Source organism: Pelecanus crispus, chromosome 2, assembly GCF_030463565.1.
Source record: "Pelecanus crispus isolate bPelCri1 chromosome 2, bPelCri1.pri, whole genome shotgun sequence".
Taxonomy (NCBI): domain Eukaryota; kingdom Metazoa; phylum Chordata; class Aves; order Pelecaniformes; family Pelecanidae; genus Pelecanus; species Pelecanus crispus.
In genome coordinates, this window is record NC_134644.1 from 94,325,957 (window position 1) to 94,345,017 (window position 19,061).

General features: G+C 44.8%; 1 protein-coding gene across 1 annotated transcript in view; it reads right to left on the minus strand.

Annotated features, from left to right (window-relative positions):
* The window catches only part of ANKRD33B (ankyrin repeat domain 33B), a 40,267-nt gene extending 27,095 nt beyond the window's left edge, over positions 1 to 13,172 (minus strand). The window contains exon 1 of the mRNA XM_075706196.1: positions 12,765 to 13,172. Coding sequence (XP_075562311.1) covers positions 12,765 to 13,172 — 408 coding nt within the window. The remainder of the gene's footprint in view (positions 1 to 12,764) is intronic.
* Between the last annotated feature and the right edge of the window lie 5,889 nt (positions 13,173 to 19,061).

Genomic DNA, 19,061 nt, shown 5'->3' on the forward strand with positions numbered 1-19,061 from the left:
GGATTTATCATCCACTGCAGCTGTAACGGGTATCAGTGTATGAGCAGACAGTTTGTCAAAGGTGAAAATGATATTTAGAATATCCAAGTGAGAGACAGTAGCATCACCATTGTGTCTGTCTTAAGTCAAACCACAGTACTGCAGCTTGAGTTTAATAAGCAAATGCAGCACACACTTGTAATGCCATTACCTAGTGGCAAGAGCCGAGTGAGGCCCTACCTGCCGTTGGTGCAGTCTTTCCTCTTATACGGAGCCTGTGGCCGCCCTGTTTATCTCAGCTGAGTGTCTAGCTCCGTGCAGTAAAGGCAGGAAGGCATCTTCTACCTCTGTGTTTGGATCTAAGAATGTCATCTTCCAATGAATACACCCCATTCATCCAAATAATAAAGAAATGTAGAGAGGGACTGACCATTAATATATTTTTGAATTTGAAGTAAAGAAGATAGAATGAAATATCTGAAAAAAATGAGGGAGGAGTAATTTCACATTTGTATTCAAATGTCTGGAGTTACTAGAGCTGACCTGCCTTTGTAAAAAACTGCTAACTCATTAATACAATAGATCCACTTTATAAAACAGTTTCAGTCAAACAATCCAGAAACTGTTCTTTTTCCACCTCATAAAATTGGAGAATATTTGGGTAAACTGCAAAACAGCTCATCTGGAGTCAGGACTCCAGGACTTCATATAAGCAATCTACTTTTAAATTTAAGGACCTATATCTATGAGAGAAATAGTAGACATTTAAAACAGTTTTCTTAACAAAAGAACACCTTTTGCTGAAAAGAAACGTGCTACAAAAAAAGTATGTATCAAACACATCTAATGGAGGTTTTTCAGAGCTGGTTGCAGTGAGCTTGACATGTCTCCATGCCCCACAATAGCTGAAGAGTTACAACAGTCTGGCACAGAGTCTTTTGGTACTTCAAGACATTGCTTGACTGCAGGATGGCATTTTTGTTGATAGAAGCTCACTAATGAGAGCAGTATCTGAACGTACTAAGGGACCTTTGAATGCTGCTCCAGGCTCCTGGAGGAAAAAAAAAAAGATATCCAGTTTATAGGAAATTTTCAATGTACAGTTGGAAATTACATCCTAAAAAAAAATTGTTTTGCTTAACTGGCTGCAAGCCATACAGCTTATAAAAGAAAATAACCATGTTTTTATGCCCAAGATTCATCACAAAAGCTCTCTAATCTCTCCAGCTGAAGATTTGTAAGTAAATACCTTTATATAAAATAAAATGGCACAGAAAAATATTGGCTACTTGACACATTCCATCTCAGTTTGTGACAACTATTACTGTTCACAAGAAGACTATATCCTATTGCATTCAATGTTGGCTAAACATCATAGCAATTATTGGACTAGCACTTTCACATAACTAAGCATTTCACTGCAGCCGTATTATTCATGTCTTGAAAAAATTAGGAATTAGCAAATGGGCCTGTATATTCAAAGCTGTCTATGTTGCTTTCCAGGATTTTCTGGTTTTCTGTTGCAGGAGGATACTTCCCGTCAGCTCAGTATGGCATTAGGCCACACAAGCTGTCGTGGCTGATCTGTTGCTATTAGAAAGCTCCATCTAAGCAAAAAGGCTGGCAAGCTCAGAAAACTGGAAGTGTACTTCTACTAAACGTATAAACAAAGGTACACCGACAACTGCAGAGATTCCTGTATGGTAAATGAGGACCTCTGGTTGAAATAGGTTTGGTTGCTTAGAGACACTCGTCCATTAAAATAGTATAGACATGACCTGTAAACACAATTTTCTTCATTTTTGTGGTGCCCAACTCCAAAGCACTGGAATTTCCTAACAGATGGGAGCAAAGAAACACATTTACCTTGAAGAAATAATGCAAAGAAGATTCCATTAATATTTGTGCAATTCTTCTATTACATAATGATGAAGAGCATGATAGAGAAGGAAACTCTCCAACCATTGGATAAGCACAGGGTGGTTCGCAGTAAACAGGAATAATGAGAATAAGAAACTGGGATGAAGAGGTATTTCTGCATTAAAGGAAGATAGTATGTGTTGGTGTAACTAAATATTCCATTACAAATTTGGCATTTTCTTATTAGCAATGTATGACATTCTTAATGTAAATTTTCAGCTGTGCAGCCTTATTACATACATTACACTGAAAAAAAAAAAAAATTACATTTCCACCCCATAAATGGATAATGGTCATTTTTATAAAGTTAGTCCTTGCTCATTTAACAATCACTCCCAGATTGACTTGTGGTCAAATCAAGCAATTTTGCAGGATGCTGAGGCAAAACCAGAAGACTGGCATTTTTAGAGTTGATTGATGATTAAATATACCCAACCACAATCAAGATGCTAAATGGTAAACATTTCGTCTACAGCTTTTTGTCATTTGGCTTCTTTTTGTTTCATCCTGAGTATGTGGAGCACTAGCCATCCTCGTCCAGCAGCAGACCCTTAGGAACATCCTTAAATCCATCTGTGCACAGTCTGAGAACAGTAAATCTCAGCAGCATTAAACCTCCCAGCTCCATGCAGAGCTCCAAAACCACCAATTTGGGAAAAAACTGGAGCATTATATTATCTGTGTCATCCTACTTGAAAGCTATCTTGTCATATCTGAAATAAATATACAGCATGTGCAAATTATACCAATTTTAGCATCAGCATAGTTAAAGATTTCCAAAACTGTAACACAACAAATGATGCTACTTTCGGCACTTTGAATTGAAAAGCCTAAAAAAAAATGACAAATTAGGAGGAGCACTTGGGATTCAGAGAAAACCCAGGCCAAGCGCTAGCTGTGTGGACATCATTGGTCCACTCCGGACTGAGTAGGGTGGACGTGAGCTGAGCTGCGCACGTCCACTCATGCCACAGATGGTTTCCTCTGGCAATGCACACACAGCCCATGCTCATCTAGTGGGATTTTCTACATGTTTTAATGAAATGAAATTTAAAATAAACCTGATGCGCATTAGGCTCATCTGGCATGAAGCAACCAGCACCTGTGAAGTCATACAAGAGTTACTACTCGGTCTCACTATCATTCTCCTCTGTGAAAATGAAGTACTACCAACACATAGCAGTATTACAATGAATCATTATAATATTATAGTAATAATATATTATTTACATAGCATAATTATATAATTTATAGTATTATAATAAATTCATTTCCCCTGAAACCCAGCGACAAGCCAGACTGAGTGAAAAACAAGCAAGTCTCAAGTCTCTGAAAAGGGTGCTCCCCGATGAGGGGCTGGGTGTCCCCATCCCTGCCCTTCCACCTGGCAGAGCTGACTCTGGTCCTCCAAGAGCCCACATCACCGCTTCCAGCGCTAGCAGGATCAAGAGACATGAAGGGAACTCAGAGTTAAGCTCTTGATGACGCTGAAAGACGTGGCACTGGGGACCTGCTGCCCCTTGCAGCTGGCACCTTTATCCACCGCTCCTGTGGTGCTTCTTAGCAGACAGCTCTGAACCCAGAGCCTGAGACGGGAACGTGTATTCTTTCTTCCTCAGAGACCCTGCCTTAAGACCTAAAGTCTAGATAGATGAGGCACAAATGATGCCTCACTGGTACTTAGCTTGGAGCTGAAGAATTTGGGAATTTTCAGGCTTTCGGACCTGCTTCGCTTCCCAGCGTACTTGAAGCATGGTAGATCCTACAAGCTACTGAAACTCAACAGGACCCAGTTTTGCAGAGCAATCAGATGCTTCTTAGCGGTGCTGTCTGTTTCAACCTCCATTTTCTTCCTGAGAAACAGTAGCGGCATGCACTTTGTCTCAGGTCAGGCATGAGACCTGAAAAGTGATTTCTACACAGAGTAGTATCCTAATTCAAGGAGCACTCCTTACCCAGAGATTCGAAACACCCCTCAGGCCAAGCATTTGTGTTACCTTAGGCTCACAGAGACGTGCTACTGGAAACTAAACTTTTTTTCTGTAGGTTAGAAATCTTAGCCCTTGAGGAAGGGAAGGTACAACAACAACAGTGCCCAGAGATTAATCACTTCCACCAGTGGCTATGTTGGTATGTCAAGTATGAGTAGAGTTGCTGGGATCAAAACAATGCAGGGGCTCTCCATATAGTCACTCATTCTTTACGTATGTTGATGTACACTGAAATTGATTGAACAGCTCAAAAATGAATGCATGAATACCACCACAAAACAGCATTACAGCTTGTTTTAGTTTTTGTCTTACCTTATCCTCTTTAAAAAAAGACAAAATCTGCTAACAAATATAGATACAGCACAGAAAACCTAAAGCAGCAAGAACAGCAACTGAAGGCTTTTGGGATTGTGAACCTCTGTGTAGTGTCGTACTAATGGAAGATGCCCTCTGCTTCTCAAATTCTGATTATGAATTTGCAACAGCCATGCTGCCCACATCCCAGATGCGGGGTCTCTAAAATCACCCCTTTTAAATTTATCCATACCCAAAATAGTTCTTGAGCTCCAAGTTTTGTGGTTGGTTTCTGCTTACGGCTGAATTGTAAATACAACCGAAACCTGAGTGCCCATCCCTTCAAAGAAGTCCCTGCCTTCTTCCTCTGCGGGAAGAAGTATTGAATACCTCTGGCAGGTTTCAGGCCACACAAACTCTTGTCACAGACATGATTATGTTCTGGAAAGAAGCAGCACACTCGGCGCTGCCTCACAGGACTCTCAGTCCAAAGCCGGGCCAGCTGGAAGAGCCCTCAATAACCACTGAGCCACGCGGGAGCGAGCCGAGAAGAGCCCGCTTCTCTGAGGCCACCCTGAAGCCACTAAGCAATGTCAACCAGCAGTTACTTCAGCTGTCCCTTACAGTAAGGAAAATTCCCAGATCTTTTTGGAGAGGTCCAGTTTTAGGGCACCTTCGACACTAGCAATGCTCTGTGCAAGATACCATTTTATGGAGCTGAAAAGCCAGAACTGCAACACATACATTTAGAGCAACAGCAAGAAGGCAAAGCAGAACCAGGAAGAAATTATTAAAAATTGCTCATTCCCTGCTACAAGAAGATAAAAGATTGCTGGGATAGACAGCAAAAAGGAAAAATACATTTCTTTTTCATGTCCCAGGATGCTTCTAGAGTTTTCTTATCCTCTATCAGGCAGCGATTAAACACCTAAGTCTTCTGCACAGGAGTCTTGAGTCCCACCATAAGCAATGAGTAGAGCAATGGCACTGTCTTCTTCCACCTCCTTTCTTGCAGGATTTAAACCTGAGTTTTCTAACGGCAATTGCTTTTCGTAGACTTTTCTGAAGCTCCTTTCTCTATCTTAAGTTTTTAGATTTACTTTTTTGCAGCTTCAGCATGAAAAGGAACTTTTGTTGGAAGTTGCCTATTTACAATATCTATGCATTATTTCCAAATAACCCTTTTAAAATACCAAGCTACAATAAACCCAATTTTATCTAAATCTTGAATTTTGGAGAGCATTTTATGCCTCAATAAAATTTCAGGGAAAGGATCTTAGGAACCTTTAAGGGAGAAAATTAGTGCCAATATCCCTTCTTGAGTAATTCCTCCATGAGAATATAAATTTTCATTTCCTAATGAGATGAAGGAATTAGCAGTGTCACACTGTGCACTGTGAAATAAACCTCAAAGATTCTCCTGGAAAAACGTAGTAAGGCATCCCGAGGTCACATTTCTTACCTGTGTTACAGACATGTTCTATTAAAGACACCGTTACAGATCTGTCATAATTATTGATGACAGATGTCCCAGACAACCAGTCTTGTTACACTATCATCAGGTTTTAAATGCAGCTATATTTTATTACATCTGGAGTCAACCTGTGGTCAGCTGGGTAACCAGGATCATCACTGCATCTCTGAGGAGTTCTGCAAATCCATATACTTGATTTAAGATACTAACGTGAAACACTGCTTAAACTAGAACAAAGGATTGCTATGACCTTTACTTCTGGGCTACCATCAGGCTAAAAACATCCCTCCTGTTCCATACACTTTACATTAAGCCATTTGTCAAAGTTCTTCAAAGAAACTACTCTTCATCTGGTTTCCCTAAAAGCTGCATCACTTGAAACTAGATCAAACTTGTACAACTTTCTCATGTTGATGAGGTCTTCAAATTTGTATCTATCAATTTCAGTAAGAGCTACATCTGTTAACTAACGCTGCTTTTGACACTAAGTACAAATTATATCTCACTACCTGTCTATGCTCCTGCATGGAGGATGCAGCAGGCCTGGTCACCATTTCCAGCGGTCTGCTAAAGACCTGCATTTCCGTTCTTTATGTCTAAGCACCCTCACGGTCCTTATTAATTGTTCCCTTTACTCTGTAGAAATCATGTTCCAGGCATGTACGTCTTCTTCAGTTCAGTTATTTTGAAGGATATGTTTCTGTGCCAGATTTACAAAGGCATTACTCACCTAACACTTCAGACAAATGCAGACAAGGGCAGGCAGACAGCAAACCTGCCCACACTCTTCTGGCGACACCTCCAAGTGCCTATCTGTATCAGTCTGGTCCACGCTCTGGTTAGCTCAAAAAATCCCCTCTTAGCCAACCGACTTCACATTTTCCATGCTCTGTCTACTCCCTTCTGATGGCTTCCCTTGAGTTGGAATTACAGTATTTGAAGGGTTCCCAATTTGTTTTGAGCACCTTCTGTATTTTGACATCTACTATTCCTCGCCTTGCCTTGCTTGCTCACTTCCTTTTTAAACACATACTTCTTTCCAGGGACTTTTTTTAGTGCATTTGGGTATTTCTGTACTTTTTTGAAGGATTTAAATTAGATTACTTTTTCTGTTAGGGTCTTTTTAAAACTATTTCCACCCTAAAAAATTCCCTTTCACGGTTTAGCATCGTGATGTTAAATTTCAATACAATCCCTCCCATGAGAATAACTTGTATGAGAGAACATGAGGGAACTGAAACTGCCTATGAAAATAAGAAAAAAGTTCCCAGCACTGTAGCAGATGACACTCTTCAAATCCTTTTTCTGACATGGGATGACTTACGCTATGCGCCATGACAACTGAAAAGCAGTATGTGACAGGGAGATCTTTATCCCTCACCACAAAATGCTGTCCTCCTAATTTTTTATTTTTGCACGTTAGCGTTGTGAAGATAACAAAAATAATAAAAACAGGTTAATGGGGTGTTATACATGCTCTGGCACTTTTCGTGATACGTGACTTTCTAGAAAAGCATTATCCAGCACAATACTCCCTCACCTGGGGAGTGGGAACTGAACCACTGGCTCCCTGCCCTTCTCAGCCAGTCACAATTTTAGGATCAAAGCCCTTTGGCAAAGACAAATTCAGGTGTCAATGCCACGGAGGGTTCACGGTGCATCTCTCTGTGAAAAACTCTGAAGGGTAATGCTCCCTAAACTAGCTGAGCTGCCTGAAGCCGTCTCGCTGCGGTAGTACAAAGCCTGTGGGCTACTTCGCCTCGCTGAGGAGCAGCCTGCAGCGTAGGGCAGGGAGGCCAGTATGACATGCCTGATGCCTTAAACGCCATCATGGGTCCAATAAAGAGACTGGGTGAGGGATGCCGTTCCAAAACGTCCTTTTACAGCCAGCAACACACAAACCAACCTAGGCTGCATTTAGAGAAACTGCTCCACTCGATTCCGGGTGTCGCTTGCTGATGCTCTCCAACGCAGCGTGTCCACTTTAGGAGGTATTCATTGTGCCCAAACGATAAGTCTCATGCGCCCGGTCTCTGCAAACTCTCTAAAAGGCAGCAGAAGGAGGCTTTTCTGCAGGGGGTGAGGGGACAGCAGTTAGAGCACGAGCGTAACATAGACGCCTGAAACATCCTCCGGAGGAACCCACTCCTCTCTGCTGAGAGAGCACAGAAACCATCTTCCTAATTCATGCGCTACACCATGGTGTGAACCCCTCTCCCTGGAAACTTTTCTCCTGCTCCTACTCCTCTGGGCTTACTTCCACGGTTGGCACAACCCTACGTTCTCACAAGCTTTTCAAGTAGGTTTCTAGCCAGGACGTTGCTACCTTATTTTGGTTTATTCAGTAACAGCAACTTCCAGGCTTTTGATGCATCGCTGTCCCTCTCCAGGACTAAGCATCATAAGCAGGGAATCAAAATACATTTAGATCAAGAGGAACAACAATGGTCTTCAAAACCCTGTTTTCTTCCTTCAGTAGAAAAAGGAGAGGAGAATAAACAAACAAATCCAGGCCCACTTGGTGACGGAACTGCAGAACTATTGTGCCTCAAGGAAAACTTACTCCACAGCAGGACTGATCAACAGCATCCTGCATAAAGCATTAATGGGAAAAGTTAACTGTGCTCATCTATGGATTTAGGAATATTTTCTGAAAGGAGAAGAGCGAGCTTACAAGCTGAGCCACATAGATTATTTTGTCTTCACACCTTTTAAGGGGCAAAACGAAGACCACAAACGTACAATCTCCACTATATAGTGGCATACTTACAACAACAAACTGTTTAACTGCAGATTGGTTCCTACTTATCTACGGAACCAGATGAAAGACTCATTGAACAAAGACAGAAAAAAAGAAAAGCTGAAAAAGACTACAACAGAATATTCTCACACATATATCAACTTTAAAAGACGGAGTTACAGAATATCTACTAATACAGACTATATCGTGTAGATGGTTAACACAAAACCTTCCTGGGGATGAGCTGCAGTGATTATTTTCAATCTGGCATGGGAATGTTCTTGCCTTTTCTCTCTCTCCCCCATCCCTTATCGCCTTCTCTATTGTCATGGCAAATTTCTAAATTTGCTTTCATTCTGCAGTTAGGTAACACCAGATTTTGAAACTCTGTCTTTCTGAGTATATATAATCCTGGTCTCCAGGCAAGATTTAATAGTAAGTGATGATAAACTTATGAGATGCAAATATCTGAAATTCTGGAAATCTGGCTTGTAAGGAGGCAAAAACAGTCCCCACAGCACGTGGAGAAAAGCAGCATCGTTATTGGATGACACTCTGGCCTCAGCCAGGTCAGGAGATTTCACCAGAGCCACGATTTTATTTTCTCATATATATTTGCAAATCCCTCTTTATTGCCAACGTGAGGCAGGTAAATGCATCAACATTAATGAATGAGAGGTCGCCCTGCATGATCTACAATTAGTACATTATATGCTGCCACAGTTGTTTTGCAAATATTTTGGTATTAGATTTGGCAAGGAGACGAAACGGGCAGTAGCCAGCCAGTCTTCCAGAACTCCGTATACGGAGAGCAGTGCAACAGAGATGCAGGGATCAGCCCTTCGGGGATCCTATGCAGACAGTGATAAATACACTGTTGTTGTCTCAACAGTAACGGAAACGAGACTGGGAAGGTACCCGACTTCAGGCTAGATGCCTGAAATCCTGAAATCGGATGTTGTTGAGCCTGGTTTACTGCAGGAAGGTGAATTCAATGAAAACCTGTGCCTGGCGGGTGGTTCTGCGGCTCATGAACAGAACATGGGAAAAATACGCTTCTGCAGAAATGTCACAAAAAGCCACTCTCCAGCCTTGGCAAATTGTGTCAAAAGAGAGAATGAATGTATTTTGATAAAAAAGATGAAGGAAAATAAGTAAGGTTACTTCTGGATCTTAGCATTTTTGGCAATAATTCCTTCCAAATCTTAAACTTAGATCTAGAATTTCTTTAGGGCTGAGGTCAAAATTTAAAAACAAAACAATGGCAAAACTCCAGCTGTTCGCACCCGAATTAATTTAAAGAATTTAACTATCAGGAAGTTTCTTCATCATGTTATGCTTTGAGATTTGTGTTTAATTATTTTCAGGATCAAAATATGGCATTGTCTTACTACCATAACCTGTTACATGCTTTGCCTATTTTGAAAAAAAGTACTCTTTCAATTATGAAAATGAAACTGTACTGTACATACTTAACAGAGGTTATCAGATCAGGGTTGTGATATACTCAGTTGGACAGCCCTCCCTTCACCATCCCACTTCTCAAAAAGCAAGTTATTCTTCCTTCTTTCTCCTGCCTCACAGAAAAGAAACAAGATCTTAGAAGAAACAAAAGTACATCTTATTCATTGACAGTGTAGGGGGGGAAAAAGAAAGGAAAAGAAAAGATGCTTTCCAGTAAATGCATGCCAGACAACATTGTAAACAAACATTATCCTGGTGAAAAAAGATGCTGAAAGCCAACAGTAGAGATTTCAGCAACTGGAAAATTTTATTAGCACAAGTGATGCAACTCCTCCAGTTACTTTTTTGGCAGCAAAACTAAGTTTTGTTTCTGGGTAATGCGCAATGATTTTATGACATGCAAATTCAAGAGCTGCAAAAATTCCACAGAAAGGTCATTAAAAGAGTTGAGTGAAACTCCCCTTTTGTCAGGTAAAGTTCTCTCAAAAATGGTGGCTATTTTGCAAAATAATGTGAATTTGCCCTGATTTTCTGAACAGCACTTGGCTGGGGAAAAAATTGGGGCTAGCTGCACAAAATCAGGAGTCAGTGGGGTTTTTCTACATTTTATTTAAAGCCTGTGGAGAACAGACTGCAGTTTAACCAGGTGGCCAGCTTGCGGGCCGATCCCCTGCTCCCATTCCAGGAAAGGGGATGAGGAGCAGGCAGGCTTGCCCGCCCTGCCACGGGGACATCGGGACCGTAGTCAGACCTGACATTTCAGTTTCCTGGCGGAAAGGTTGCTCCCATCCCATTCCCATCTGCCTGGAAAAGTTAGGCTGTCCTGCTCTGTACTGCTGTGAGGGTTCATATCCCCTCAGGCAGAGAAAGAAACTGAACTCATGTCTCCCACATCATCCATGAGGCTTCCAGAAGCTGCTGAATTACAGAACTTCTTTGTTTTCACCAAAATTGCAGAAAAGATAATTTGATGTCAAAGTTTTATTTCAGGTCAAATGGAATATTTGCTTAAGTAGAGAAAACCTTTTTTTTTAACATTATGAACAAATAAGAGGAACTTCCAGTTTTGGATTTAAGCTACAATTTTGTTTCTTTTCCGGGAAGCTGAAGAGATACAGAAGAGTAACTTGCTTTTTGGGAAGCGGACTGGTGAAGGGAGGGCTGTCCAGCTAGGTAAATTCACCGTTTTCACAACCCTGATCTGATCACCTCTGCAGAAGGAGCTGCTGTGGGATGAGGGCTGGTGCCTACGCTGAACTTGTTTGTACGCCCTGAGGCGGAGGATGCCTCCAGCTTCCCAGCCATCTGCACGGCCTCTGCTGGGTGGGAAGGCCGCCCTCTCCGAAAGCACGGCCGTGGGGCACTTGGTCTTCTATGCCACACATATGGTGGGGCCAAACCTTCCCCACCGTCACGCACCTGAGGCACGCTGCTTCAGCAGAGGCGAGCGGCCACGCAGCGCCAGGGCTGGCTTTGGGCTCCAGCTCAGGCCCAGACCTCACGTAGAGGGCAGATGTATCTGCAGGACCTTCAAAATCTCCTGTAATGTACGTTTGGATCCCACGTGTTACCGACTAAGTATACCTACACCGTATGTTGGCCTGAGCAGAAAAGTTGATTTAAAACATTTCTACCCTGGGCTGCTCACTCCCACCCCCATGCCATAGGTTGCTGCCCCCTCAGATGTGTTAATACAATTTTTTCTATTTGTATCTTTTGCATAAGTTTCCTGTAAATCAGATCACTAAAAAAAAACTGTATTAAAAATCATCCTTAGGTGGGGAAGTAAAGAGATTTTGTAGGGAAAACCCTACAAGTACATATACCTAAGACACAAAAAAGCCCCTCTCCAAACAGCCCCAACCCTAAATTATTGCATTATGTTCGATGTAAAGACCACTTATTTTGCCAGAACGTAGAAGTCACTTGCCCAATTAAAATGACTTAGGCTTTCTTGCAAAACATTCCTGTCAGAGACTAGTCATAGAAATGTTTTTGGAGATTGTTTATGCAAACTACAAGTAGAAATTTCTTTGTTTTATATAAATTGTAGCAATACTAGTGAGAGGAGTTGCTGTTGCTAATCTTCAATATCATTGCTCAAACGTCCCAGACAGATGTTACCCAGAAAATCCTTCCCAAGTTTTCACCTTCTGATTTAGTGAAGTACACTTCTGTCCCTGCAATTAACTAAGTAACAGGCAAAAAACTGAACCACAAACCTTGCACTGACACATAACCCAAAAATAGTTCACCAGCAACAAAACAAATACCAGGAGAACTCGGAAAAGTCTGATTTTAGCACAGGAATACCCCGAGCCCTGCTTGGCTTGGTAGGAACTGGAAGCAAGCTTACATTTTTGGGGGAGCTAAAGGGAAAAAAAAAAAAAAAAAAAAAAGGGAAAACACAAACTTTGATCAGTTGTTGAAATTCTGAAGGCGCCAAGTGTGAAGCCCTGCAGGGGATGGGCTGGCCGGCACAAGAGGACGCCCTGGCCCCGCTGAACACGACCGGCACCCGCGAAGCCACCCCCTCCGCCCCCTGCACTGCCGGCACACAGGAGCCAGCTCAAAACTGACGGCGGGAAAACTGGAATCGCAACCTTTCCCTCTTCCCACAAACCGGGCCCCTCCTTTGCCGAAGGCGGGAAGTCACGCCCAGCCGGGCGAAGCTCCGCGCCCTCTGGGGTCCCGTCCCCGCTGCAGGGGGTCGCGTCCCCCCCGGGACCGTCGACCAGCGTCCCTCCAAAAGAAAGCGGCGCCACGCAACCCACGCACGCCTGCCCCGCTCCCCGCCCGGCTCTGCTCCACGGGAGGGCTCGGGGAGGGGGGGGGGGGCGACACGGGGGCCGCTGCCCCCTCGGCGGGGCTGCCCGCGGCCCCGGGGGGGCGGGGTGCTCACCCGGCGGTTGCGGTCGGCCTCCCGCACCTCCTCCTCCTCGGGGCCTTGGCGGATGAGGGCCTTGAGCACGACGGCGTTGTTGGTGCAGCAGGCTCGGAAGAGGCTGAGCGCCGGGGGGCTGTCGCGCCCCTCCCGCCCCAGCGACCAGCGCTCCTCCGCCGCGTCCTCCGGGCCCCCCGGCGGGTAGAAGGAGTCGTCCGAGGCGATGCTGCAGGTGTCGGGCAGCTCGGAGAAGTCCTCGTACTCCTCGCACTCCTCCTCCTCCTCCTCGTCCAGCCCCTCGGCGGCAGCCCCCGCCGCCCCCTGCTCGGGGCCGCTCTCGGCGCTGGGCATCTCCCCCGCCGGCGCCGGGGCGGGGCGCAGCCGCTCGCCGGCCGGCCGCTCCCCGTCCCCCGACAGCAGCACCATGCCGGCCCCGCCGCCGCTTGGCCGCCGCTCCCCGCCGCCCCGGCCGGCGCCCGGCCCCGCCGCCAGCGCCCCCGCCGGGCCGCCCCCGGGGGGCGGCTCAGGGCCCCCCCCCGCCCTGCCCCGCCGGCAGCCGCGGCTCTCCCCGGCGCTGCGGGCAGGGGGTCCCTCTGGGGTCCCTCTGCCCCCCGTCACCGGGGCGCCGGGCCCCTCCCGCGGGCGGCCCCGCAGCAGCGCGGCGGCCGGCCGCCCCCGGGCCGGGACATGCTGCCGCTCGGGCTTTCCCCGCCGGGGCCGGCCCGGGCCCGGGCGGAGCGGCGGCTGCGGGAAGCGGCGAGAGGCAGGGCGGGTGTGGGGAGAGGAGGCAGCTGGCAAGCTCCTGGCCCCTAATCCGCTCAGCGTCCCTCCGAGCAGATTGGGGCTCCGGCTTAGCGCGCTGACAGCGGGGGCGCGGTGCGGGAGCGCTCTGCGGGGGGAGCGGGCAGCCGCCGCGGCTGCTCCTCGCCCGCCGCGCAGCCAAATGGCAGCTGGGGGGGGGCGGGGACACACACACACCCCCCGCCTCTTCCAGGGCACCCCCGAGCTGCCCAGCCGGCTGCCCCGCCGCCGGGCCTCCGGGGGCTGCGCTTCTGTGCCGAGCGATCGCCCACCGCCCGCCCGGCCGCGGGTGGGGGAGGCGGGGGAGCGGGGCCGGCGGGGCCCGGGGCAGGCGGGGCGGCGGGGGGGGGGGGGGGGCTGCCCCGGGCCCCTCGGCACAAGCTGAGGGGTCCCGAAAGCCGCCGGTGCAGCCACGCCCGCGAAACTTTTCAGGAATACCGCTCGCTTGTGCAGAATTCGTATTTTGAAATAAATGCCGAAACTAAGGGAAGTGATGCTACAGAACTTGAACGCTTTGAGGGAGAGCTCACTTTAAAGCGAATAACTCGTTAAATCACATAACACAGCCCCGACAGTTTACCAGCTGTAGGGATGTCAGACACACTTTTTGTGGAAGGCATTTGGAGATTAGATTGAGAGGAATAATGCATGTATAAATTGAGCTCCCGCTTTGTCACGGTTCTGAAACCTTTTTTCCCTTTCAAATGCCATGGATTAGCAGCGTTCACAAGCAGGGAAACGGTGCGGGAAACCCCCCCGGCCAACAAAACAAGGTATTTGGCTTCTTCAACAGCACTTCGAAGCAAACCTCATATATATGATACGCTTCAGCAGGTGAATGTCCAGGGTCCGAGTCCCCGTCTGTCTGTAATGAGCTTGTATTTCTGCATGAGGTGAGGCAGAGTATGGCACCCACTTTTTACATTAAAAGAAGGTATGAATGAAAAGTGAAATGTCACTGTGAGTAAAGGGGCCCAAGTAGTAGGTGTTTACAGTCTTTCAAGAAAACATCATGTGAACCAGATGTCACGGGTGATACCAAGCGGCTTCTTGCTGGTCTCTCACTGGTGGGGTTAGCCCAGCGCCTAGCAGAAGGATATCTGTAATCAGAATTAGTAATAAATAGCTGCCTGATTGGCTGCTTCTGCAAAGAAGCTAAACTGGGAAGAAAGGAGATTAAACTATTCTCTTACCTCCAGACACCTCTGAGATCACAGCTGACGTATACGACCAGCAATGTTCACGCTGATGCTGCCTGTCTTTGGTTATTTCTTTGTGCAAAGAAAGGCCCTTACGCTGATGCTGCTGCGTGTGTCTGGTCCCAAATCCATGCTGCCGAGTTGGCTTTACCTGCAGCATGACAGCTCCGTAGGATTAACTTTTTACTCTTATTGCCTATCAATTTCTTAAGTATTTGCATTCACAAAGTTTAAGGGCTCCATTCAGTTCATGTTCTGTTTCCTACTCCATTAGTGTGGCCACCAATCTGCTCAACAGAATGTTGTTTCTTAGCGTAGCACTTGTATTTTGGAAGAACTTAATTTTCCTTTAAGACCCTGCAGCTAGCGGGGACCACTTGCGTTGTTCTCAGCCTGAACTCATCACAAAAGCTCAGGAAGACAGTTGGCTCTAGTAACTTTGAAGAGCAGAAAAATAAGAAAACTAATTCTAACTAGAGGGGAACAACATTTTTTGGGGTGAAGATTCAGCTCATCTGTAAGGACCGATTCATCAAACACACTTGCTTTGTGTCTGTCACAAGAATAAAGATTTACTTTATTTACCAGATTTTTTTTTTTAAATTTATATGAAATTTGTTAACAAAGATGCAGGCAACAGTAACTTTGAATAGCAAAAAAAAAACCAACCCCAACCTGAAAAACCCGAATTCTAACTAAAGGGAAACAACAGGTATTTCAATATAAGAAAAAATGTTTGATTCTGAAAATTCATGCTTTTTTATCCTCTGTTCAGAGTTTACCTTATTGGCTTATTAATGGAGGAGAAATGAATCAGTTTGCTCCCACAGCTGCAGTGGTTCTGCGGGGACCTCAGAGATGAAAAATGTTTTCTGTCACCTGAGCTCAACGCTTTCATCCTTTCTCTCGAAGAACAGTGTTATAGGGCTTGAGCTTTCAAAGCAAGGTGTCAGGCTACTACAGAGCTGATGCTGTGTTTGCACTGAATTTTTCACTTTTACAACTGCTGTTGAGACTGTAGTTCAAATTATTTAATCTCTGTGCAGCTCGACAATAAGCTACCACAGAAAGGTGCAGCTAATTGGACATAAACTATTACATGGTTCCCTAAGGTGATGCTGCAGCCGTTTATCTTGTCAGCATAGAGGCCCCCACCAAGGCCAGTCTGCTTGGGCACAGTTATAGATTTAAAATAGATTATGCCTGGTTTCTTGGTTCTTTCAATGACACAGCTTGTACGTGGCAAACAGGGTTTCTTATTGTTCGTGCTTCAGTGTGCAAATCAAATTAAAACAATGTGAAGAAAGGCCATAGAATAAGTCTGCAAATGCTTTCAAATTATCAAAAATAAAGCCGTTTTTGTGGCATTTGTAAGAGGACAGCCTCAAACCTTTCATCTAGAAAAGATACCAGTTAACATAATTGAAGTTAAATGCTGGTATTTATAAACTTTGAAATAAAAGCAAAGAAATAAACATTATAATCCTAAAGCAAACAGCCCAGAATTATTAGTCATTATCATCATCAGTATCTCATCAAAAATTATTGCTGGGAATTAACAAGGCAGGAAATTAAAATATCCAGAGCAGATCCTACCTGTCCCTATGCAGAGCGAGCTTCCTTTGAAGAAACTGATTTTTGGAATGACTGTAGCATCGGGTGCCCCCATTTTGCTTCATTAAGGTTTGTAAGCCATTTCATTTATACCAATTCTGAGACTGAGATTTAATGAGAGTCATGTGCAATAGTAAAATTAGGATGAAGAATCAGTGAGTGTTACGTGTCCTTCTCACATTCAATAATTTAACCTAAGAAAAAAATTCACAACACACTGAAAGCTGTTGTCAGTATTCTTAAAAATGAAATCTAGTAAGAACAAAAGCATTGGTTTTCCTAATAAAATAAAACAAAATTTAAAAATATTTGGCTTTGGTTCCTTACATGGTTTAGGTATCTGAAATTTCTGATTAACAAGAAGCCTGCTTATGTTTTATTTTTACCCATCTGACATCTATGCACTCACTTTTGAAATTCAGAGGGTATTTCTCTCTTCCTTAGTTTATCTGCCTGTAAAAATCTACCAGATGAGAATCTGAGGCTTAGTTAGCGTTTGTTGGTAAGACATTTACGCTGTTTATGCACCTTTCTGGTGTATTCCCACAAATTGGGAACTTAAGTCGTTTCAACGATTCAAGGGTTTTATAAATTCTGGGTTGCACATCAGATAGGTTTTTCTGCAGCCATTTGACTCCTCACCCATTGCTTTGTACATTCCTGCTGGGAGCACATGAAAGGATGGAGCAGCGTATCGTTACCTGACAGTACAAGCGGTCGTAGCAATACCACGCTGTTAAACATAAGAGGTGTCTCGCTTCCTTCTTTCCTTTCTCTGTTGAATGGCTTGTAAAAGCTCTTCTTTTGAGATGCATAGAAGATGTTTCTGTGGGCGCTGGACCGTGCTTTGGCACTTCCACTAGAGCTGCCAAAGGAAGTATTCAGAGCACACGGAAAACTCCCTCGAGCAATCTGCCCATCTTCCCAGACGGGAAGGGAGCTGAAGCCTCCAAAAGGCCAACGTGGGGAATGGGTTTGGTGGCATGACCTAAGCCAGCATCACCCCAACGCTAACCTGGCCTGTGCGCAGGTCACAGCAGGTGCCATGGGGGTGTCCGTGGAGGAAATGTGGGCGCTGAGGGAAACAAGACACAAAAAGAGATGGGGTATTGCTTTTTACTGACAGCATCTTTTTTATTTTTGGAGACAGACTGATAGCAATTTGTGCTTTCAGCATTACTGCCTCCAAGCCTTGCGTTGGTCCTCAGACTGGTCGCAGCTTCAAAAACTGGCTGCTTGAAGTTAGTCTCAATACAATATTTACGTACGGATGTAAGCAAACTGGTTCCTGGAGTTGGTGAGTTCTTGGCAGGGCTGTCAGACTAATAAATCCAACCCCATGTTTATTATGCCAAAACACATATTTTTTATTTGGATGCTTTGCCAGGGCTGTAGCAGGATTGTAAACAGGCTAGCTGCTGTGAGGCATAAAAGTCCAATTAAGCTAGTCAAAGGACATCAGGTGATGTACTGTTCTTGAGCGTTACTGTTGGTGGCGTACGTGTGAAGAAGACATTCAAGGTAAAGATTAAGAATTAAGTTGAAGAGATCACTGAGGAAACGTCTCCTGTCAATGAGAAAAAGCCAAAGAGAGACAGCAGTTGTTTTCACATTTACATGATTTGGGGGGAGGTAGGTGGGGAGAGCGTTTACAAATGAACAGATTCAGCAGAACTTGCTAAGACCACCCCAGTTAGAAAGTCCTTTGGAAGGAGCAGGGTTGGAGCCTCAGTTTTCCTAAGCCCTGGCCAAGATTTGATGTGAAATCCTGCTTGATCTGAGAAGTAACATCTGTTAAGGAGCTAAGGGTGGAAGTTGCAATATGTTTCCTAGAAACCAAAGGCTTGAGCTGAATGATGAGAGTGGAGCCAGAGAATAAGACATATTAGCAATCATCTTGCTAAATGTTAGTGTTTTCTCAGTTGCTGGTATTTTCCAGCTGGTGCTCAGTCAGATTAAATGTTGTTTAAAGTATCTGTAATGCCAGCCCGTTGGTGCCTCGGTGCAGTTAATACAACGAAGGGACATAAGTGTAAAAATGTGATGCTAGTTCTTGTAATTTCATTTACTAGATATGAATGAAAATAATTGGTGTTCTGCTCTTAACATGAATCTGTATTTTGTCTCTATTTGAAATCAAAAGCATGGCCTATTCTGGAAAAAGATTATTTCCTCAAGGCACTGTACTGGGTCTAGCTAATTTCAGTTTAGCCTGTAGTAGAACCTTGCAAACCCTGTGAATGCTGAGCTCCCTGAGGGCAGCAGTGGTTACTAGCAGGTAGGTTTCTCAGGATAAATTGTGCTAGTCCGGAGCAGGCAGGGCAGTTCCCTGACAGTGAGGAGCACCTGGAAGGCGTGCATCTACCTCCTCTGCTCTGGCTGTGGGGCTCAGCTTCACTGGAGGAAGTTTGGAAGCCACTTAATTAAATCTTTTTGGATTATTTCCTCAGGACTGTGAAGAACAACTGTCAGAGCATTGGTAAGGCACATCAAATATGCTAATGTTGTGCTTTTATATGTTGTTTTGCTATTTTTGAAGGTGGTGGGTAGAAGGCTGACAGTGGAGGAGCAAATGCAAGTGAAGGAGGGAGAGATGGGTAGAGTTTGAGTTCCCACAGAGCTGCTCTTTTCCAATATATGCTACTGTAGACTGTGTTGATGGCTAATATCCTTGAGGCTTCTCAATAATTATCCAGTGTGG